Raw genomic sequence first — 23,803 nt, 5'->3', positions numbered from 1 at the left:
TTTACAGCCCTCTTTAAGCAGTTTACAGAGTCAGCATATTGCCCCCAACTATTTGGATCCTTATTTTATCGACCTCGGAAGGATGGAAGGCTGATTCAACCTTGAGCCTGGTGAGATTCGAACTGTCAAATTGCAAGCAGCTGGCAGTCAGCAGAAGTAGCCTGCAGTACTACACTCTAACCACTGCACCACCATGGCTCTTATTAAGTTATATTTGTAGGGATAAATGACAAATACTATGTTCATTGGAACATAAACCTGTTGGAAACAGTCTTTGTAGGAATTCTTCATTTCTCCCAATGTGCCTAATTTGATTGACCCTGTTGTCCATGCTTAGTCAAATAGTATGAATAGCCGACATTGATCCTGTCACATAGGTCTTAATTTAATTATGGAAAACAGAACATAGATTATGTTAACAGATATGCCCAAAAGAAAATTAAATATATCATGGTATTTATTACTAATTATAAGGATTCTTTCTTCTGAAAATAATATGCTATGTGAGATGCATGCTAAAGATCTCAGTAAAGATAATCTTGTTTTTACTAGCAGTATATTAGAATGCACCCTCTTGTGGTGAGGAGATGCAGAACAATTTATTCTTAGTTACAGGTGAAACTCGAAAAATTAGAATATCATGCAAAAGTTCATTTATTTCAGTAATACAACTTAAAAGGTGAAACTAATATATGAGATAGACTCATTTCATGCAAAGCAAGATAGTTCAAGCCGTGATTTGTCATAATTGTGATGATTATGGCTTACAGCTCATGAAAACCCCAAATCCACAATCTCAGAAAATTATAATATTACATGCAATCAATAAAACAAGGATTGTACATAGAACAATATCGGACCTCTGAAAAGTATAAGCATGCATATGTACTCAGTGTTTGGGGCCCCTTTTGCAGCAGTTACTGCCTCAATGCGGCATGGCACTGCTGAGGTGTTATGGAAGACCAGGATGCTTCAGTAGCGGCCTTCAGCTCTTCTGCATTGTTCTGTCTCATGTCTCTCGTCTTTCTCTTGGCAAGGCCCCATAGATTCTCTATGGGGTTCAGGTCAGACGAGTTTGCTGGCTAATGAAGCACAGTAATCCCACGGTCATTGAGTCAGGTTTTGATGCGTTTGGCAGTGTGGGCAGGTGCCATGTCCTGCTGGAAAATGAAATCAGCATCCCCATAAAGCTCGTCTGCAGAAGGAAGCATGAACTGCTCCAAAATCTCTCCGAGAGAGAGAGGGGGGGGGGAGGGAGGGAGGGAGGGAGGGAGGGAGAGAGAGAGAGAGAGATTAGCTTAACGACCTTGTGATTCACTTAACAACTGATTAGATTCACTGAACATCTGTGGTAAAAAGGTAGTAAAATCAGGTGTGATTCACTTAACATCTATCTTGCTTAACAATGGAAATTCTGGTCTCAATTGTGGACATTTGAGAACAACCTGTACTATCACTTGACCTGGATTAAAAATTAGGGTCCTTGGTGCCCCTCATTTCAACCCTGAGCTACAAATATTCTCCTTTATTGGATTAAGAATTTGTGGTACAAATTCCTACAGAATCCATTCCATGGTTTTAGGAAGACATTATTCAAGGATAACGTTCTGTTCTGTTCAATAGGGTAGCTCCTTCAGGCTGGAACTTAAAGGTCCTAATCAGTTTACAGTACAGATAGTCCTCGACTTACATCAGTTCACTTAGTGACTGTTCGAAGTTTCAACAGCATTAAAAAAGTGACTTACGACCATTTTTCACACTAATTTATTTATTTATTTATTTATTAAACTTCTAGACCGCCCCCTCTCCCCGAAGGGACTCGGCTGTTGCATGGTCTTGTAATTTATATTTGGATGTTTGACAGCTGACTCACATTTATAATGGTTGCAGCATCCTGGGGTCATGTAATCACCTTTTTTGACCTTCTCACAAGCAAACTCAATGGGAAAACCAGATTCACTTAGCAACTATATTACGAATTTAACAACTGAAGTGATTCACTTAACAAATGTAGTAAGAAAAGTCATAAAAGGGGGCAAAACTCACTTAACAAATACCTCACTTAGCAACATAAATCTTGGGCTCAATTGTGCTCGTACGTTGAGGACTATTTGTAGTAGCAAAAATATAGCCACTTCAGTGCTGTCAGAAGCTGTTACCTGCTTTTATTACAAGAGGTAAAAAAATTGATAAGAATCATTAATGCACTTATTAATCATATAATGCCATATAGATTGTTACTATCTAAGAATAATTTTCTAAAATCTTTTGTAGAATGAATTCTTATAAACTGTAAATTATCCAAAAATATTCTATTTTAATAGCTGCATCTCATCTCTTAGAACTGGCTGATTTTTGTAGTAGATATTTGAACGTTCTTTCTTTGCAATTTCAAGGTTTCTTGCAATATATTCCGAACACTTCCTCCAAGTGATAGCAATGAGTTTGATCCAGAAGAAGATGAACCTACTCTTGAAGCATCATGGCCACATTTACAGGTAATTTTATTTAGCACAGTCTTCAAGCAACCCCAAATGCCTGTTGAAGAGCCATGCTTTCATAGCTCTCAAAACTATAATAGGGAGGGATAGGCTATTGCAGAGGTTGTGGGAGCATCAGTGGGATGTTTGAAACCAGTGTGGATAAAAAGCAATGTTTTTTTTTTTAAAAAACAGATAATTTTATTTAAATAAGATTTTTTTGATTTTTATCCAATTTATTTCTAAAGATGTTTTCTATTTAAGATACATTAATAATTTAGTTTATTCAGCATGAAATTAGTTATGTAGCATGAGGCTGTATATTCTGCAATATTTATATTTTTGGTAAACTCATTCAATGAATCCAAGCTCTGCAAGCTGAGATAACGTGCTTTCTAAATAGGAAACCTTCATTTTGTTTGCAAATAATAATATTAAAGATTTCAACTACCAGCAAGAACGAGTCCTTACATTTAAAGAGCACTTGTTAGTTCAGACCATCATGGTAGCACCTGTTAGCAGGCATCCACTCACCTTCTGTCACTGCTACATCACCAGCCGTCCCAGTAAAGTGAATGGGACTGTCGGTGAGTCAGTAGCAAAGCAGGAGGAGCCACTCTGGGACCAAGATGACAGTTTCTCTTTGAAAATTATGATTTAAATCAAATTGATTTAAATCAAGCCTTTTTACTAGTAATTTACATTGTGATTTAAATCGAATTTATTTTATTTATTTATTTATTTTATTCTTCGCATTTCTAAACCGCCCCCTCTCCCAAAAAGGGACTCGGGGCGGTGTACAGTCCACACAACAAATAACAAATAAAATACAAATATAAATATAACTATAAATATACATATATATGTGGAGGAGGTTAAAATTAAGAGTACTGTACAGAAGAATAAATATGGGTCTAAAAGCCCTAAAAACAATTAGAAATTAAAACATTACCCTTAAAATAACCAGATGAGAGTATACTACCAGGAGTTCATAGTTGTAACATTTATAATTATGCCAGGCCAGCTAATCGGAACAGGTGAGTCTTCAATTTTTGTCGGAAGGAGCGGAAGTCCAAGGTGGTTCTAATGTCAGGGGGGGGGGGAGGTCATTCCAGAGGGTTGGGCCCATCACAGAGAAGGCTCTACTCCTTGGCGCCGCCCGCTGGCATTGCCTAGAATTGATTTAAATCAAATCTACCCTGTTTGAAACAAACCAAAGGCAACATTGGACGGTACACAACAAATGAGTAAAACCACATATAAAAACCACAGATACAACCCCCCCACCACACAATTACATAAACATAAGAACAGAGATACAAACCTTAAGCAAAGAATAAAAATAGCCAGCATTGGAGCCAACTAAACATGTCTCCGGGACCCTGGGAACACGAGGAGTGATAATTTAACCAGGCCTTGAGGGCCTTCGAGAATATCAAAATAACACCTAATTTTTTTGCATCAGATATTGACCCTTAGCTGATGGCACCCAGAACATGCCTTCTCTGGCAGAGCTAATGGAATGGTCATATAAGTGATTTTCAGGTGGAAAGAAGCCAAGTTTTTATAGTATGCTAGAGACTTCTGATTAAATCTGATCAATCAATCAGACATCTCTTTTGCTGTAGTGTATAATAGTTCTATATATTTTCTGATTGCTATTACATTAATCCAAACAGTTTAATTAACTCTCTTCAATGTTGTAATTGCTTTGTTTTATGTGATTTCAAAAGTGTGGAGAGAAAAAGAATATGCTGTTGATTACTCCTAGGAAATTTGACAATTCAGTGAACAAGTATACAGGTGGAGAGTGTCTGTTCTTAGCTGAGTTCTTCTGATGATAGTTTTAAGAAGAGTTAATGAGCACTATATTTGAGTCACAAAGATTCATGTGAACCCACGGAAATAAGACACTTGTCTAGATTTATATTTACTTTTTTTAAAAAAATGGATTGAACAGTGGTGTCAGCAAACTGTGTACATGGGGAACATTTAGGGCTTCCGTATATGAGAAATGGGGCAGCAGATGGGCAGTTGAAATGATCAAAATGTATATGTTAAATTACTTTTTCTTAACAAAAATTACAAAAATAATAACATATTAACATGTGCAGTAGAATTACAACATGCAATTAATCAGGACTAACCTGTGTTATTATTTTTTGCAGCTTGTATATGAATTTTTCATACGATTTTTGGAAAGCCAAGAATTTCAGCCCAGCATTGCCAAAAAGTATATAGATCAAAAATTTGTATTACAGGTACAGAGCTCTATTTTATTTAATCTTATGGTATTAATAGATATACCAGTCTTCGTTAATCAAGATGAATAATAATGTTTACTTGTACTCATTCAGTTCAAGGGATATTTTGTATGAATGTTTAATATTGGAGAATTACAGCTAAGTTCAAGAAATAGTAAATGCCATGACTAAGAATTTTATATAAAAGTTTTCCAGAATCCACTAATTGAAACATTTCTTGTTTCATATGAATATACCCTAAGTCCTGCAGTAAATCTGAATTGACCCTCTGGCTATTACTTGCTAATAAAGAAACATGGCAAGAATTAGGCAGAAAGATAAAAACTAATGTGATTTTGGAACATAGTAAATAGAAAAGTGCAGATTTTGGATAGAATAAAGCATTTCAGAGATATTAAAAGATGAAAGTCAAATAGCATTTGTAACCTGTTGTGTTTTGCTTTATTTTATTAGCTTTTGGAGCTATTTGATAGTGAAGATCCTCGGGAACGGGACTATTTAAAAACAGTCTTACACAGAATTTATGGCAAGTTCCTTGGTCTTAGAGCATTTATCAGAAAACAGATTAATAATATTTTTTTACGGTAAGTTTTAAGAATAGGGGCACAAGAAACTTCTTTTGGTGTTACATGATAATATTACTGAATAAATATGAACATTTAATATATGCAATTTGCTTTGCAGGTTTGTTTATGAAACTGAACACTTCAATGGTGTGGCTGAACTGCTGGAAATATTAGGAAGGTAATGAAGTCCCATTCTTTACAACTAACTAAGAATATAAATATAGTAATATTATGTAAATATACTGCTCTTTCATCAGAGTTTATATGTTAAAGCTATATTTATTTATTTATACATTAGCAAAAACTTACTTCATTAAAAGTAATATAAAAACTAAATTTAGATGCAAGATCACACAATTACATTTCCATTATATCCTGACCCTCATTTATTCATTCATTCAAAAGACAAGAAAACAATACAATAGCAGAGTTGGAAGGGACCTTGGAGGTCTTCTAGTCCAACGCCTGCCTAGGCAGGAAACCCTATATCGTTCCAGACAAATGGCTATCCAATATCTTCTTAAAGACTTCCAGTATTGGGGCATTAACAACTTCTGGAGGCAAGCTGTTCCACTGATTAATTGTTCTACCTGTCAGGAAATTTCTCCTCAGTTCTAAGTTGCTTCTCTCCTTGATTAGTTTCCACCCATTGCTTCTTGTTCTACTCTCAGGTGCCTTGGAGAATAGTTTGACTCCCTCTTCTTTGTGGCAACCCCTGAGATAATGGAACACTGCTATCATGTCTCCCCTAGTCCTTCTTTCTATTAAACTAGACATACCCAGTTGCTGCAACCGTTCTTCATATGTTTTAACCTCCAGTCCCGTAATCATCTTTGTTGCTCTTCTCTGCACTCTTTCTCGAGTTTCTACATCTTTTCTACATCGTGGTGACCAAAACTGAATGCAGTATTCCAAGTGTGGCCTTACCAAGGCATTATAAAGTGGTATTAACACTTCACGTGAGCTTGATTCTATCCCTCTGTTGATGCAGCCTAGAACTGTGTTGGCTTTTTTGGCAGCTGCTGCACACTGCTGGCTCATATTTAAATGGTTGTCCACTAGGACTCCAAAATCCCTTTCACAGTTACTACTGTTGAGCAAGGTACCACCTATACTGTACCTGTACATTTCTTTTTTGTTGCCTAAATGTAGAACCTTACTCTTTTCACCATTGAATTTCATTTTATTAGATAGTGCCCAATGTTCAAGTTTGTCAAGATTCTTCTCTATCTTTAGCCTATCTTTTGGAGTGTTGGCTATTCCTGCCAGCTTGGTGTCATCTGCAAATTTGATGAGTTCCCCATTTATTCCCTCATCCAAATCGTTGATGAAGATGTTGAAGAGTACTGGGCCCGAAACAGAGCCTTGGGGTACTCCACTGCATACTTGAGGTGGAGCTCTGTGCCCATTACTGATCCAGCCACAGACCATCCATCTGGTCGGTCAAGAGTCACTATCATCTCATCAGTCCATAAAGCCTTTGAAAAATCTGTCTTCAGATATTACTTGGCCCAGTCTTGTCGTTTCAACTTATGTGTCTTGTTCAGTAGTTTCAGCTTTCGTTACCGTGGCCATGTCTCTGAGCCATTGAACACCTTGTACTCCTAGACACTGCAGGTAGGTGGCAGTTCTGGAATATGACAACACTGGAGGATAATGGGTTCCTGGTAGCTTCACGTTTGATTCTTCTCTAATCTTTGGCAGTTAATGTGTGTCTTTTTTCCTCAACACGTTTCTTGTGACCTTGTTGACTATTTGCAACAAAACGTTTGCTGGTTCTGTGATCACCCCCCAATATCCTAGCAATTTCAAGAGTGCTGCATCCATCTGAAAGATTTTTTGTTGACTTTTCAGAGTCACTTAAATCTCTTTTTTTGGCCCATTTTGCCCGAGGCAAAGAAGCTGCTTAATAATTATGCACATAATTAATATAGGGTGTTGATCTCCTTAGACCACACCCTCTTATTACACAAATGCACATCACCTGAAATGCTTATGTCCATTAAGCATTCAATTTTATAAACTTGGAGGTGGAAGATATGCATTAAAGTGATATAGTCAAAATACGCACTTTCCTAATAATTGTGCACACAGTAAACATTCTGCTTATGATACCTTTAACATAATCAAACATCCACATCTGCCAATTCAAGGTCCTTGCGAAGGAATCAATAGGTGACAAAAATGCCAAATCCCATCTAAACTTTTGGCTAATTGTGTGATGAACCATAATAATCAGAGAAAAGTCTCTAGGCTTGTTTAGCTTTTTATCAGTATTTATAGACTGATCTGTTCTAGCAAATGGACAAAGTACATAAGCGAACAGTACAGAATGTCTCAGGAATTAAAGCAATCAGAACAATAAATCAGTCAGTCATCATCAACAAAATAGAATTATACACACTGTGTTACATGTGGTGGGCTTTTCAGAGTCTAAACCTGTATATAAGTGATCAGTGATTATGAATGTGCAGTATTTTGATAACATAGCCATAACATTTTCTGAATTCAGAAAGTGTTTTCTCAAACCTACGTAGCTTCTATGCAATTTCATAAAAACACGTGTCTCTTTAAGGAGTTGCTTACAGCTGCAGAAAGTGCACTTGTGCCAGATCAGAAGCAGTTTTGCTCCTTTCAGATTTCAGTATATTGTATATTGAGTACATTATAAGTAAGATGTAGAACAAGGTCCAGGGAGATCTAGGTTCAAGTCCACTCTTCACCATGGACACTGACTGGGTTTGGACCAGTTGCACTCAACCTAATTCACAAGGTTTTTGTGGTGGGAATAAAATGAAGATGGAGTTCGTTTGGAGGAAAATCAAATTATAGATCATATTACAAATTAATAAATTAAAAAAATCTTTTTTTCTTATTTCTAGTATTATCAATGGCTTTGCTTTACCTCTTAAAGCAGAGCATAAACAGTTTTTGGTGAAAGTATTGATCCCTCTACATACCGTTAGAAGTCTATCGCTGTTCCATGCACAGGTAGAAATTTAAGTACTATGTTATGTATTACATTTTTGTAAGAATTGTGTCACATTCTGTTCTATAAACAATGTACAATATTATTAAGTTAAAACAAATTTACTACCATGCATAAAGAAGCACATGCTGGGTCCACAAATAGTTCTAATCCGTTCACTGTTGTAAACTAGGTTTATCAAATAGACCACATTTGACTGGATTCTTAATGAGTTATCTCAATAAGTACTATTACTACATCTAGCAGAAAGATGGATGATGTTTTGGTAACGGTGCTACAGTGAATGATATTGCATAGATTTAAGCCACATCAGTATGATTGAAATTCAGAGCTGGGTAGGTTCCCTTAATTTTTTAAGAGTTAAACTATTTTATGCTTCTAATGCATTTATTCTACCTTAAAGTCATGGAAAACTGTCAGTGATTTACAGTAATCATACCAGTAACATTCAACAGCTTGTTTGAAAGATGCTCTGAGGCTACAAAAGAAAGATTTTGAATCTTTATACAGCTTGGGGAGTCAGAAGCCCTCCCCCCACCCTACAAATTAGCACATTTGGATGAGAACAGAAATGGAATGAGTTATGTCACCAAAAATAAAATAGGCTCTGGGTCAAGCAGCTATCTATATCTGTGTCTGTTTATTAGTAGCTGCCGTCTTTCTTTCAAAGTAGGAAAATCAGGTTTAATATGTCCCCATATTTGATTGGGGAAAAGCAAACAGTCATAATAATCTACTTACATTTTTTTTTCCTTTCTTAATTTGCTTCTTGGTGAATTCTATGTCAGTTGAAGGTTACATCTGAAATGGAACTATAGACAATAAGAGGAGTGCTTTATGTTTTAAAAACAAGCTCTATCCAGTAAGGAGTATGGATAGAGCTAAAAAAAACTTGTTTCTGATGTTATACAATTAACTACTTGTGTCAGATGTGATCATGGTGTGCGAAATATCCAGCATGAATTCTGATTGCTTCCTGTACTTTAGGTTATATAATATTCTTCTTTTCTTAAACTGATAATTGTTACCCTACTGCATGCCTAATCTTTTCCTCAATCAGTGAAAGCATTGTTTGATAAACATTTCCTCTAACGTTCCTGCAGATGTAGCCTTGCTAACTTTTCATATATCTATTTTCTACTACTAATTACTAAGCTACTAACTCATCTCATAAGATCTCAGGAGGTGTTTAACGCTTTCAGAAATGTAAAGGAAAAATATCTTAAAGACAAATTATATAGTGATGAATTGTAAATGTTATTAAATTCACATTTATGTAGTTGCTCTGGCACACAGGTACTCCTTGACTTATGACCACAGTTGAGCCCCAAATTTCCATTGCTAAGCAAGTTAAGTGAATTTTACTCCATTTTACTACCTTGCCAAGTAAATCACTGCAGTTGTTAAGTTATCAACACGGTTGTTAAGTGAATCTGGCTTCCCCATTGACTTTGCTTGTCAGAAGGCTTGTAAAAGGTGATCACATGACCCTGGGATACTACAACCTTCGTAAATTGCCAAGCCTCCGAAGTTTAAAGTTTGATCATGTTGCCATGGGCACAAGTCACTTTTTTCAGTGCCATTGTAACTTTAAGTGATCACTAAATGAATGGTGGTAAGTCAAGAACTACTAGAAATGTCTTTTTGTAACTGTTTAAATCAGAGGTGAGGAAGATGGCTGTCTAAGGAGTTCTGGCAGTTGGCAGTCCACAAGTCATAAAATACATGACTTGTATTATCTGGACTACCTGTACAGTGGAATGTGATTTAGAACAAATGGGTTGAAGTCTTGCTTGCAGAAGCAGAGTATGGCTTGTAGTGAAATAAGACCTATATCCCAAACCGCCCACTTACAGACAGAGAAGGAAGCTCCCAATCTGTCCTTTTATATTACAGCTTCATTGCTCCTTGTTCTATTTTAAAGGAATCCCCCAGACTATAGTTGCAGTTAATGAAAGGTGGAAGACACTGTGGTAAAAAGTAGAACTAATGGGCATTCTGTCCTTACTAGTTATGATTCAAACTATGTATCAAGTTTAATTGCTTATAACTATTTTTGTTTCCCTTTCAATTAAATATTTTAATGTGCATGTTTTCTTTTGTTTCTGCAGTTGGCGTATTGCATTGTGCAGTTTCTAGAGAAAGACCCTTCACTCACAGAACCTGTAAATATAAGAAATACATGCACAGATGAACATTTTAAAATATTGAATAAAAATTTTGTGGACTGATATATTATTATTTCTAATTGGTCTCTTTACTTTTTCTGCTTTAATTTAGGTCATTAGAGGTTTAATGAAATTCTGGCCGAAAACGTGCAGTCAAAAAGAGGTATATTTGATGAACAGAAATCAATTGTATTTCATAATAAAGAGAAGAATATAATTCTTAAGAGGAACATAAAGACTTGGTTGTCCTTAGCAAATAATTCTTAAGAGGAACATAAAGTCCTTGGTTGTCCTTGTCAAAGTAACAAAATCTGCATTGCCCCTTATTTATTTGCATGCAACTTCCTGACCACTAATCTGTAAGGAATATATTTTGTATTGTAATATCATAATGAATATTTTCTCATTTGTTGTCATCATCACTCCAGTGTAGATTTTTATATAATACAATATTATTAGGCCCCATATTGTGGTAGGAATAAAGAAATTCTTTCTTAATGCCATCTGAAAATATAAAAGGATGTTCTTAAAAGTAATATTTAAACTTTCATTTTAAATATTAGATGCCAATCTGAAATACAAAGCAATAAAAAATATTGAAACATGTTTTGCATGATATTATCAATTAAAATGTATTTACAGCATTTCTGAAGAAACAGCCCAATAATTGCAGCTAGTATTAACGAACATTACCTGTATTTTTCGGAGTATAAGATGCACCAGAGTATAACATGCACCTTATTTTTGGGGAGGAAAATAGGGGGGGGGGGAATTCTGCCTACCAGGCATTCATTTTTATTCCAATAACACCAGAAAAGCAAGCAAACACAATAGTATAATAAAATGACACTTTTTTTCTTTCCCCAGGCTGAGGGGAAACTCTTAATAAGCTTAACTATATGTCAGGGCATTCAGCCAAAAGCACTTCACACCTGTAAAAATGTAACAAAGCTGAATCAACAAACCAGCCAAGCGCTTGCCTGGAAAACATTGAGAAAGCTCAGATAGCCATATGAAAAATCCTTGCCTTGCCCTTAAAGGGACTATCTCCAAAATAATAGAAATTGAATAGAAATCACATAGTCACCGGAACTCTCTGCCTTACCCTTGAGAGGATTATCTCCCAAAAATCTTTCATGTCCGCTTCTCCCAGCTGGAAGAATGGGAAATTTTTCCAACAGTATGCTGCAGTAAAAATATTCAAAGCTTTTTTCCAGCCCTAATGAGGTGCTAATGAGTGAACCTATCTTCTGTTCTATTAAGATCTCAGATCGATCCCTTCACTTGTTAGCACCTTATTAGGGCTGAAAAAAAGCTCCCCAAAAAGCTACATTTGGAGTATAAGACACACCCAAAATTTCAGCCTCTTTTAGGGGGGGGAAAGTGTTACCGGTATTCTGAAAAATATGGTACTTTAGTTCATAAAATTGAATTGTTGAATTGATGCTTCTTTGGAAACATAATATATAGGTTGTAAGGAAAATATGTTTGTACAGTATTTCATATTTTTTTTAAATTTTATTTTAGGTCATGTTCCTTGGAGAGCTGGAAGAAATATTGGATGTGATTGAACCTTCACAATTTGTCAAAATTCAGGAACCCTTATTTAAACAATTAGCTAAATGTGTCTCTAGCCCTCATTTTCAGGTCAGTATTGCAACTAGATGAGACTAATTATTATAAACGTGTTATGTCTGCAAGATTAGGTTCAGATTGGAGTTTAGGAAATGGCTTAAATTGCTTCATATTAATGTGGAGTTTGATTGGAATTGACCTTCATTAGATCTAATTCTTCTTCAGAAGCCCATTTCTATCATTTCTATTATTACAAATTAAATATAAGGTGATGATTGGACAAATTTCAATCAGATAGATGTAAATGGCTTTGTGTGATATTATTATACTAGTAATAGTTGCTGATATTATTAGTATTATAACTGCCATTATTTTTAAAATGACAATGTTAATTCTATTTGCTGGAAAAATGTAATGAAATTTGCAATAATATTTGTTCCTTTTAGATGAATAGGTTCAGGATTTTTGTTTCTTCATGCAAGATTTTCACAGTTTGTGACAAGCGAGTTTCACATTCATATAACACTCACACTTTTCTTTCTAGTAGGAGATTGTTATGAAAGAAACAGTATTGGATCCATTCTAATAAAATTATTACAGTTTACTGAAAAATAAATGGAGATAGGTGTAAAAAAGTTTCTTTTAATTGCTCATGGACATCATAGAAAAATTAATAGAATATGTTAGAGTGATAGATGGAAAATGTATATATGATTGTGAAAGATCATTTGCTAAGTACAGTGGACTCTTTGTCCCTCATCTTTCTGTGTCAATAGACACTATCAGATGTAATTTAATATTTCAGGTCCCCAAAGAGAGAAATAATTAAGAACATTTAATTAGAGATATACAAAATTAGCAGGATGTATTGATTTGATGTTCCGTGGAACGTTCCATTTTCCTTCTGGTATATGCCAGGCTAACCGTTCTGGGGGCTAGTCTGATAGTTTCTTGGAAGTCAGTAATCTGGAATAGGAAATAATTTACGATATTTCAGTTGTAGTCCTGAGAACTCTGTCCTTGCCCCACATCCCCTTCCCAGCTATTAATTTTGTCTGGAGCTTGCTTTACTTTATTTTCTCTCTTCTCTCCTCCCGCCAACACAGAAATATTTGTAGGGATATGGTCAACACTGGCAAGATGGTGGATGGAGTATTGTAATTCACTCTGAAGGGCCAGACAATTATGGATCAGTATACACTCACACGTGCATGCATACCAAATATTTCTGCTTGTGTTGGGAAAACTTTATCAGATTTCTGGGGGAGATAACTAAGAAAATTTACTCTACTTAAGCAAATTCCTGCTTTTGTCAGTTGGGTGTTACCTTTATAATTTCTTTTTCGGGGGAAAGTTTTTTTATTTGCTTTTGTTGCAATTAGTCATAAGCAGTTTTGAAAATAATACTATTTTTTTAAAATTTCAAGGTGGCTGAAAGAGCACTTTACTATTGGAATAATGAATACATAATGAGTTTGATAGAGGAGAATTCCAACGTAATACTTCCTATCATGTTTTCCAGTCTATACAGGATTTCCAAAGAACACTGGAATCCGTAAGTTGTTGTGGTTGCTGTTGCTGCTGATTTTTTCAGTACATTTGTTTGAATTTAGTGCTTTATTTTGTATTGTAATATGGAGAACTACATATGAATGGTGGTAATGTTATCAGTAGTTTACCATACTTACTCAGTATTTTGTATACCAGCACCAACTAGGGAAATGTAGACCATGATATTATTTTAATCATCTGACAAAGAATAAAGCATCCCTTTGCTACTTGAAAATGCATATTTTTGGGGATGGAACCTGATTTGATTTATTTAAAAAAAAAAATCTTCACAATGCTTTTCATAAGGTGTTGTTTTACTCAGTGTGCTCTGCGGTAGAAAATTATTTTGAACTGAATAAGAAGAATGTGAAACTAAAGTTTCAAAATAGCGCCCACCTATGTTTAGGTATGAGCCTAATAAGATCAGTATTATTAAATTTATAATAAAGATCTTTTTCTTCCATGATAGCCATGGACCTGACCCAATTAATTCAGGGCCCCACACACGAAGGTGGCCACACTCTGGACCTTGTTTTCGTATCTGAACAGTGGACGAGTGATCTGGGAAGAGGGGATGTAACCATCACTCCCCTGTCATGGTCAGATCACTCATGTCTCCGGCTGGACTTCCCTGGCGCTACCCCCCACCGTGAGGAGGCGGAACCAAACTGTCCAAGTTGGTACCGCCCCAGGCGCCTGATGGAACCGGATAGGTTCCAGACGGAGCTTGGGCCATTCCCTGTAGCCCTGACCCGCTCTCACTCCGAGAACCTAGTGGCCGCCTGGAATAGGGCGGCCGCTGGGGCCCTGGACCGAGTTGCGCCTTTGCGGCCTCTCCTGCGGCGACGACCCACCCGGGCTCCTTGGTTTACCGAGGACCTGAGGGTGATGAAGCGCCATAGGAGACGCCTAGAGGGCAGGTGGAGGTCCTCACGCTCCGAATCTGACCGAACACAGGTAAGAGCCTATTCACGGACTTACCTTGTGGCATTAAGAGTGGCCAAACGCAGACATTGTGCCACTCTTATTGCGTCCGCCGATAACCGCCCTGCCGCCCTGTTTCGGGTGACCCGCTCTCTCTTATCACAGAGGACGCGGGAAGCCCCTTTACAGGGCAGAGCAGAGGAGTTTGGGGAATATCTGCAGGACAAAATCGCTCAGATCCGGAGCGGATGGGCCCCCTTCAGTGGACCAGAGGAGCCGCCAACAGTGAGTCTTGTGAGACCATTCTGGGAGGAGTTTGATTCTGTTGCCCCCGAGGATTTGGATAGGTTGCGTGGACGGCTGTGACCGACCACATGTTTAATGGACCTGTGTCCCTCCTGGTTGGTACTGGCATCCTGGGAAGTGACACGAGGCTGGCTACTGGGCTTGATGAACGCCTCTTTGAGCGAGGGGTCCTTACCTGCCGCCTTGAAAGAGGCGGTGGTGAGGCCCTTACTCAAGAGGCCTTCCCTTGACCCGACGGAGCTAGCTAATTATCGTCCAGTCTCCAACCTTCCCTTTTTAGCGAAGGTTGTAGAGAATGTGGTGGCACAGCAGTTTCCATGACACCTTGAGGAATCCGAATATCTAGACCCACGCCAGTCCGGCTTCCGGCCCGGACACAGCACGGAGACGGCCTTGGTCGCGTTGGTCGATGATCTCTGGAGGGCCAGAGATAGGGGTTGTTCCTCTATCCTGGTCCTATTAGATCTCTCGGCGGCTTTGATACCATCGACCATGGTATCCTATTGCGCCGGCTGGGGGGGATGGGAGTTGGAGGCACCGTTCTGCGGTGGTTCGGCTCCTACCTCTCCGACCGGACGCAATGTGTGTTGGCAGGGGGGCAGAGGTCGACCCTAAGGCCACTCACTTGTGGGGTGCCTCAGGGGTCGGTCCTCTCGCCCCTTCTGTTCAACGCATATGTGAAGCCGCTGGGGGAGATCATCCGTGGTTTTGGGGTGGAGTATCATCTGTACGCTGATGATACGCAGCTGTACATTTCCACCCCAGACCACCCCAACGAGGCTGTCGAGGCGATGACCCGGTGTTTGGAAGCCGTCGGGGTCTGGATGGGGGACAACAGACTCAAGCTCAACCCCTCCAAGACTGAGTGGCTGTGGCTACCGGCACCCCGGTTCAGTCAGTTGATTCCATCACTGACCATAGGGGGCGAGCAATTGCCCCCTGTGGAACGGGCGCGCAATTTGGGCGTCCTCCTGGATGCCCGGCTGTCAATGGATGACCATGTGGCAGCCGTGGCAAGGGGGGCGTTCCACCAGGTTCGCCTGGTGCGCCAATTGCGCCCCCTACTGGACCGGGATGCCCTACGCACGGTCACTCATGCACTGGTGACGTCTCGGCTGGACTACTGCAATGCCCTCTACATGGGGCTTCCCTTGGGACGTGCTCGAAGACTGCAGCTAGTCCAGAACTCAGCCGCGCGGGCTATTATGGGGAGTACTAGGTACTCCCACGTAACACCGCTCCTGCGCGAGCTGCACTGGCTGCCTGTGGTCTTTCGGGTGCGTTTCAAGGTGATAATTACCATCTTTAAAGCGCTCCATGGCTCAGGACCTAGGTACTTGCGGGATCGCATCCTACCACACACTTCCCTGCGACCGATTCGCTCTCACAGGGAAGGACTCCTCCGGGTGCCGTCCACTAAGCAATGCCAACGGGCGGCGCCTAGGAGTAGAGCCTTCTCTGTGATGAGCCCAACCCTCTGGAATGACCTCCCCCCCGATATCAGAACCACCACCGACTTCCGCTCCTTCCGACAAAAACTGAAGACTCACCTGTTCCGTTTAGCCGGCCTGGCCCATTCATAGTCTTATTCTACCTCCTGGCAGATATTTTAATTGGGTATTTTTAGGGTTATTTAAATATTGTTTTTAACTGCTTTGCTTTTGTACAGTTTCTTATTGTCTCCTCTTTTATGTTTGTATTTTCTACCTATTGATGTGTTTTATCTGACTGTACACTGCCCCGAGTCCCTTTGGGGAGAGGGGGCGGTATAAAAGTCTAAATAAAAGTAAAGTAAAGTAAAGTTTCTGAGGTTCCACATTTTTAAAGATTATAGTGTGGGAAATAATTTTAAATGTGTTTTTTTCTCTTGTGCCTTCAAGTAACTATTTTATCTTCTTTCTGTTTTTCAACTTTGTATCTGTCAGCATTATTAAAATATAGGTCTAAATTTCCTTTTCTAGCATTGGGTCAGATTGCATGGGTTACTAATAGATTTGGGGAAATAAGGAAAGGCCATATATCAAAAGAAAATTATTGTCTTTTATGGCCAGTGCATCCAGAAAATTTGTTTAATCATTTTTTAAAATTATTATTTTTGGATATACATTAATCAATTTTAATAATGTTGTAGATGGACAAAAGCCTGAAACATTGTAGAATGGAAGCTGACGTGAATCATTCAAATAAAATGTCTCCAAGAGTGTCTCAAAGGTCTTTGAGATTAGATTAGAATAGTTTCCCTTTTGTGAGTAAAATGAAAGGAATTTGAATATTAGAAACATGAACACAGCAAATCTACAACAAAATGTTTTCTAACCTTTTTGATGAATTTCTTTCATATTTTACAGGGCTATTGTGGCATTAGTATACAATGTGCTGAAGGCATTTATGGAAATGAATAGTGCAATGTTTGATGAGCTCACAGCAACTTACAAGTCAGATCGCCAGCGGTAACTTTTTAAAGCTTTTTGTCAGCTTTGCATAAAGCCTGCAGTTTTTGGTTCCTTCCTCCCTCCCTCCCTCCCTCCCTCCCTCCCTCTTTGCAGTAATTGCATAATTTTCACACACAATTGATTGCAATGCCTCATTTTTTTTCTTCCTGCATGCTCATTAGCCTGGCCCTTGCAAGACATAGATGGTTATTTTTTTTCTCCCTTTATGAGATACAGTACCCATTGCGTAGCTTGTGAACTTGCATTCCTCACAGAACTTCTTTTGGCTCTATGTTATTAAAGACTTACATGTATCAAGAATTTAGGTCTAATAAAAACCATACAGTTACCAAAATAATAATAATAACCCCCTCAACAATTTAATCATCACTTTGCTTGAAGATAGTGTTCAGAATATACTAGACTTTTTGGTGGAGTGAGAAGGTATTTGACACTAACCCTTGTGATTTCTACCTGATCATTTACTGAAATCTCTGAGCAAAGTGACACATTTTCAATCCTGCTTTTCTGCATCTGTTATCTTGATACATCCAAGGCTTTGACATTGCAGGATCTAGAAGAAGTGTCATTCATACAATCATTAGTTGCACCTTAGATAAAATGTTTCTCTGTCTTTTCCTTAATAATCCTTCTCCAATTATAGTTCATCTTTTGTCTGAAATTTCAGCTTATCCAAAGCAGCAGGTGAAACTAATGAGGAAACTTCGGGAACTCTGGGCAATTTGCGACTTGGTGAAAGTCGTTTCTTTTGTGAGACTTGGGGTTCCCACAAGCAAAGCGAAGGGTACTGTATGTCATCAAGCCTTGTTAGGTTAGTATAGCCTCACATATTTTTGGAGGCCACGATGTTGTTTAATTCGATTACCAGGCTCTCATGGCTCACTGCTTTTTTAAAAAAATTAGAAATATGAAATGTAATTGGTGGGTTAATAGATGCTCTTAATATTATCTGAGCTTTCTACATTGTGGTACAAACCAATTGAGTCTATATTATGCTTTCTTATTAACTTTTTTCTTTCAACTAGACAGAATGCTTTAATATGCAGGAATTTCTAGGAAAACTCATATAAAAAGTTGCTACTTATAATATGAATCATTTTGTAAACTTGATTGATTATTCATAAAGAAATTGTACAACCTCGGATGTCAAGCATACAACTATCATGCTTTTGGCATCTTGGCTGGAATCTTATATTAGTTAAACTCAGATTGTCAAAATTAATTTTCACCAATTTTCCATCAAATATATTTTAAAGCTATGTCCTTTTTACATAAGAATCAAAGAAATTATTTTAAAATTTAAGAATGGTTCTTCATTGGTGATTTGTTTATTCTTTTATTTAAAAAAATAAAATAAAGCCAACATTTCAATTATTACAAATCCAACCATAATATTGTTTAGAACAAGATATTGATAGCAATATGGTAATTATAAATAAAGAAAACTTTGATGAGCTATAGGATGCAAACCTTTTGTTTTTGCTTTGTTTTTTATTAAAATAAAGTTCTAAGATTTCAGGTTGTTCATGAACATACAATACTATATTTTCTACATGTGTTTGATATATATTATTTTTCATTCTAGGAATGAATGATTCACTCTATTATACAGATTTTGATGGTAGATTAGTTGGACTTTGAAAAATGGAAAATGAAATATTACAAAGCTTGTAAACAGGAAAAATATACAAATCTAAAATAGTTATTTTGTGAAAAGCTGGTCTTAAAATTTTTGATCACCATTAAATTACAGTTCAGTGTGAAAATTAATGCTAGCAACAAATGTTTTCATAAATAAGGAAACATAAGAATAAGTAAGGAGAGAACAAAAAAAAATTCCTAGACACAAAATGTACCTCTCTCGTGCAGGTTTATACTAGACTTTGTGCAATGGTAACTTCTCAGTGAAGAGATACATTAAACATAATATAATTTTAAATGGCTTTAAATGCAGGAATTACAAAAAAAATACCACAGTATATATTTGATACATAGCTTTATTTCATTAACTTTTAGCAATCTTTTGTTTGTTATCTAGAGCACATTTTCAATTCAACAGTGAAGAAATTCAAATACATTATGAGAGCCAATGATGCAACTTTTGGACTTGAAATAATTGAATATTACAAGGCACCATTTGTTTGTATTGTTATTTAAATCCATGATGTTACTATGAAGTTTATCTTTTTTTATATTCAATTTTAGAATTCTTCAGACAAAATTGGATGCTTGGTGCATAATTTACATCTAATGCTGTTTTGTAGTGGTTCAGGTGTTAAAATGTTGCCATTTTTTAAAAATTTTGCTAGTGAGAAGAAAAAAGAGAAAGAACGTGAAGAACTATGGAAGAAACTGGAAGATTTGGAACTGAAAAGAGGTCTTAGACGTGATGGAATAATTCCAACTTAACAAAAAGAAACAAAGCAACATTAATTAACCTGTGGAGTCACACATGTATGTAGTAGAAGATGGAGCAACAGTTTTCTGTATTGTGCAACTTTACAGTAGATTTCACATTTGTTTCATTATTACAACAGCACTGTATATATCTGTCTCTAAGTAAAAAAAATAAGGACTTCAATCCAAAGTTTGGACAACAGATGGACTTTTCAGAACTTAAAAAAAAATCATTGTTTTAACCCTTTAAACCAGTCTTCAAAAGATCTGTTGATGAAAATTGCTATGTCCAAATTCCATTGTCAGGACCTGTTCCTTATTTATCATTAGCAGAGAGTGATACAACTTCAAATGTGAACAATCTTAAATTTAGCTTGTGTTTCTGCTAAACTGTTAAATGTATTTATAGTAAAAGAGAAAAAAGATTGTCATTTTCTTATGAGTTTGTGTAACATCTTTCTCCTCTGATAACTATGATGTAATTTGACTTTTTTTTCTCCTTTTTGCACATCTTCTTGAGTTGAATGTTTATACAGAATAGGGCCATGAAAAATAGAGGTCCTTAATACTAAGAAGTTTTTTTTCCTGGTATAAGCAACTTTTGAGTACCAGACTTGCTTTGGTGCTCCTTCAGTGTGAACTTTATAAATAGTATGAGGTGGTTATAATCAGGATTGGGAAGTATGCTCTGAATTCGTCAATGAATCAATTGACAGTGAATCAAAGCTCATCTCACCAATCCTTAACTGAGTGTGCAGTGGCAGCAACACAGACTTCAATATATGATCAGTATTAAATGTACACCGTTGATCATATGACCAGATTTGTGTTAGTAATACTGAGGCTAAATTATTGTATTGCTATATTTTTCTTTAGGCCATTTGAAAATAATTTTTTAAAAAATACACCAATGAAATGGGTCTGACTGTCATGATGGATCGAATATGTGTTAACAGGTGAGGGATGAGTTGAGTAAAGAGTTTGAATTATTTGAAGTTGTTGCCTTCCCTCTCTAGATATATATTTATTAAACGTTCCAGCCAAAAGGAAAAAAAAGAAAAGATGTAATCTTTGGGGAGGAAAGTTTTAGTGGTGAGTTGCACCCTAATGGTATTTCTCATCACAGTAACGTCTTTTTTGGTTTGAGCTGGAATGGATTATGGATAACATGTTTCAGCATCCTAAAGGTGGATGCCAATCCCAGTTTTATTTGTTATCAAAAGCAGTTCTCAAGATGCTGTTGAAAGAAGAATAGCCCAATTCTGGCAATTCTAATGTCCTGAGTATTAATAATAAAATTTAAAATGATTTTATATCAAAGGTGCATTGTGACCAAATTGTTCCAGGTTTAAAAAACAAAGGAAAAAAGAGGGCTGTATTATAAGTATACATTACTGGCTATCTGCTTTGTATTTAAAAGTGGAATCTCACATCTTTGGTAGATAAAATGCTGATAAGACTTGTGTACAGTATATATTTAGCTAATGCAGGTGCATTATTATATACCGTAAGGTATGTGTTTTTCAGGATTTTTCTCCAGGATGCTTTTGAACTGTTATAGACAGCATATGACAACAGTGATTGATAATCCTAAACCATTGATCCAGCATTACTTACAGTATGAAACTGAGTTGTTGTTCATGAGTCTTTTGTGATATTTGCAAACATGAATTTACAACTTGTTGACATTGACAAAAATGTGGTATTAATTATAAGCTTATGTTTTTTTCTTCCTGCCATATACATATTTGGTAGACTTTGTGGGTTTATTGTTTTCACCCCCTGCCCCAGCTTCAGCCCCCAAGACAACTGGGAGAGAGAGAAAAACAATCCTATCTGATATTTTGGGATTATCAGGTCACAGTTTGTACATATGGGTCTTTCATACTGATATTGTGAATTGAAGAGCTTTGTAAAAACTTGACACTGCTAAATCAGGGTGGGTTGGGGGATTCAGAATTAAACTAGTCATATATAACACTAAACACAACATGGTTAATGATATTAATCTAAGCCTCTTTTAAGAACATTGACTGGGACTCAATGTAAACTTGGCAAATGTTGCCATAGGCGAAATGTTCTATTTTAAAAAGTGCTGGAGCAAAGGTGCAACCTGAAATTCTGAAGATGAAATAAATTTATAACAAATCATATCCCTCAGACCTTCTTGATTTTGACGGTCCTTTTTTATTGTAGGTTTTGGGTTTAATCTGTTTCTCTGTAACTAAAATATTTTAAAGTAGCTTTTTTTTAAAAAAAATTCATGTTTTAGAGTTAGTGACTTCCAGTTGTTTTCAGCAGTGTTACCTTAGGGACAGTTTTTGAGATCATTTTTTTCTTTAGAGAGGAAAAATATTCTACAGGCAGGTTTCTATCTGAAGAGGTATAAACATTTAATATGAGATGCCTTCCATTAAGTGACTTTCTCTGAGTAAAGAACCAAGATGGCTCTGATTACTCTAGCCCAGAGCTCGGCAATCTTAAACACTCAAAAGAGCCACAAAGGTCCTAACCGGAAGCTCCTCATTCAGTTCTGGAGCCAACCGGAAGTCTGGTTTCCCCACCATAGACTCTCCTCCTAGCTCAACATCCTTTTTCCTCTGCTGACTGGAAGTCCAGTTCCCCCATCATAGAGTCTCCTCCTAGCATGGAGTCCTTTTTCTTTTTACCGACTGGCAACAGGGAGCTGCAGCAGAAGGATGAAAGAGCCACATGCGGCTCCAGAGCCGCAGATTGCTGACTCCTGCTCTAGCCTGATTCCATTTCATTTCCTTCACAAATATTAGGTTTGTCTGTTTGGTTTTTATATTTCTTAGCCACCCATCTCTCTAGGAGAGGGGCTCTTGGAGTGGGACTCTTGCAGATGCCATATTGGTGAAGACTAGAATAAAAACAGCTTCCGCACAAAAAATGAGTTCATCCCAACCATATATTTTCACATAGGTAAAATAAGGAACAAAATATTAGATGAATGCTAGCAAAACAATGGCTATTATTATGTAAGTGCTAGGGTGTTAACTGTCCCCCCCTCCCAATGACAAAATTATAACAAATTTATACAAGTCTAACTAACTTGTACAAATCTAAGCCTCTATTACATCCATAAAGGTAGAACACATTTAACAATTTTATAGCAAATTGGAAAAAGTGCTAAATGCAACATATTTTTAGCTCAAAAAAGATAAATATAGAAGTAAGGAAGAGATAAAGAGGAGGAAGGCAGTGACAAATTTCCACAAGATCATGAAGGAAAATATTATTTCTATAGAGGAAATAGCCCAAATGCATTGTAAAGTCTGCAAAATGAATAAAAGGGAGAAAAAACCACCTTCAAATAATGAATTTGGAGTTAATTACTGAAAGTAATAAGGACTTCTTGAAGAACCAGTCAATCTTGGACAATATTTATGTTGAGGTGGTGATGGGCAAGCAGTAATTCACATACTTGGGTCATGTGAAATGAGTAGACGAACCAGAAAAAAATGGCTATCTTCAGCAAGTTTGAGGAAAGGAAGAAAAGGACCATGAATCAGACAATGGATGGATCAAGGACATTGCCAACATATTCATGTAAGAGCTTCAGATTGTAGCCAAGAACAGTTTAAAATGAGGGCCCTTTGTCCATTCAAATATCAGGGACCAGGTGCTCAGGGCACTTAATATTTAAAATTATTTTGTTTTTTTAAAGGACTTATTTGAAAAGAACTGTTGTGGAAGACTACCAACCTGATTTTTGTCATCCTGGCCTCCTGATGCTCCCCACCTTCCCCCTCACTGCTGTTCTCCTGATACTGCTAATGCGCCATCTGATGCCACTGACACAGGCAGGACTTGGACATTTTATGACCCAAAGGCCATAAAATGCCCAAGTTAGCACTTGCCCAATCTCACTTGATAGATAATTGAAGCATAGCCTTTCTTCAAGAAAAACCAAGCACTTAATAGTGAGTGCCATACCATGTGCATGAATCATACAAGTGGCAAGAAAATAGGGGCAGTCAGGCATAACACAGGTTATGTAGACAGTAAACACAGAGTCAATCAAAATGGACTTAAATGTCTATACACCAATGCACAGAGTATGAGGAATAAACAGGGCAAATTAGAAATTCAAGTAAAAGAGGGCAGAT

General features: G+C 37.2%; 1 protein-coding gene across 2 annotated transcripts in view; it reads left to right on the top strand.

Moving 5' to 3' along the window:
* Window positions 1–21,826, top strand: part of PPP2R5E (protein phosphatase 2 regulatory subunit B'epsilon) — a 75,106-nt gene extending 53,280 nt beyond the window's left edge. The window contains exons 4-15 of one of the 2 annotated variants that reach the window (XM_081935610.1): window positions 2,397–2,498; window positions 4,649–4,741; window positions 5,198–5,328; window positions 5,429–5,488; window positions 8,193–8,301; window positions 10,411–10,464; window positions 10,580–10,630; window positions 11,995–12,114; window positions 13,470–13,597; window positions 17,172–17,273; window positions 17,944–18,087; window positions 19,586–21,826. In XM_081935610.1, the coding sequence (XP_081791736.1) occupies window positions 2,397–2,498; window positions 4,649–4,741; window positions 5,198–5,328; window positions 5,429–5,488; window positions 8,193–8,301; window positions 10,411–10,464; window positions 10,580–10,630; window positions 11,995–12,114; window positions 13,470–13,597; window positions 17,172–17,273; window positions 17,944–18,087; window positions 19,586–19,685 (1,194 nt within the window). In that variant the 3' untranslated portion in view covers window positions 19,686–21,826. The remainder of the gene's footprint in view (window positions 1–2,396; window positions 2,499–4,648; window positions 4,742–5,197; window positions 5,329–5,428; window positions 5,489–8,192; window positions 8,302–10,410; window positions 10,465–10,579; window positions 10,631–11,994; window positions 12,115–13,469; window positions 13,598–17,171; window positions 17,274–17,943; window positions 18,088–19,585) is intronic. The other variant, XM_081935611.1, reaches the window with a different exon arrangement.
* The last annotated feature ends 1,977 nt before the right edge of the window (window positions 21,827–23,803 follow it).

Source organism: Natrix helvetica (genome assembly GCF_964273705.1).
Source record: "Natrix helvetica genome assembly, chromosome: 1".
Classification (NCBI taxonomy): domain Eukaryota; kingdom Metazoa; phylum Chordata; class Lepidosauria; order Squamata; family Natricidae; genus Natrix; species Natrix helvetica.
This window is presented reverse-complemented; position numbering and strand designations above follow the sequence as displayed.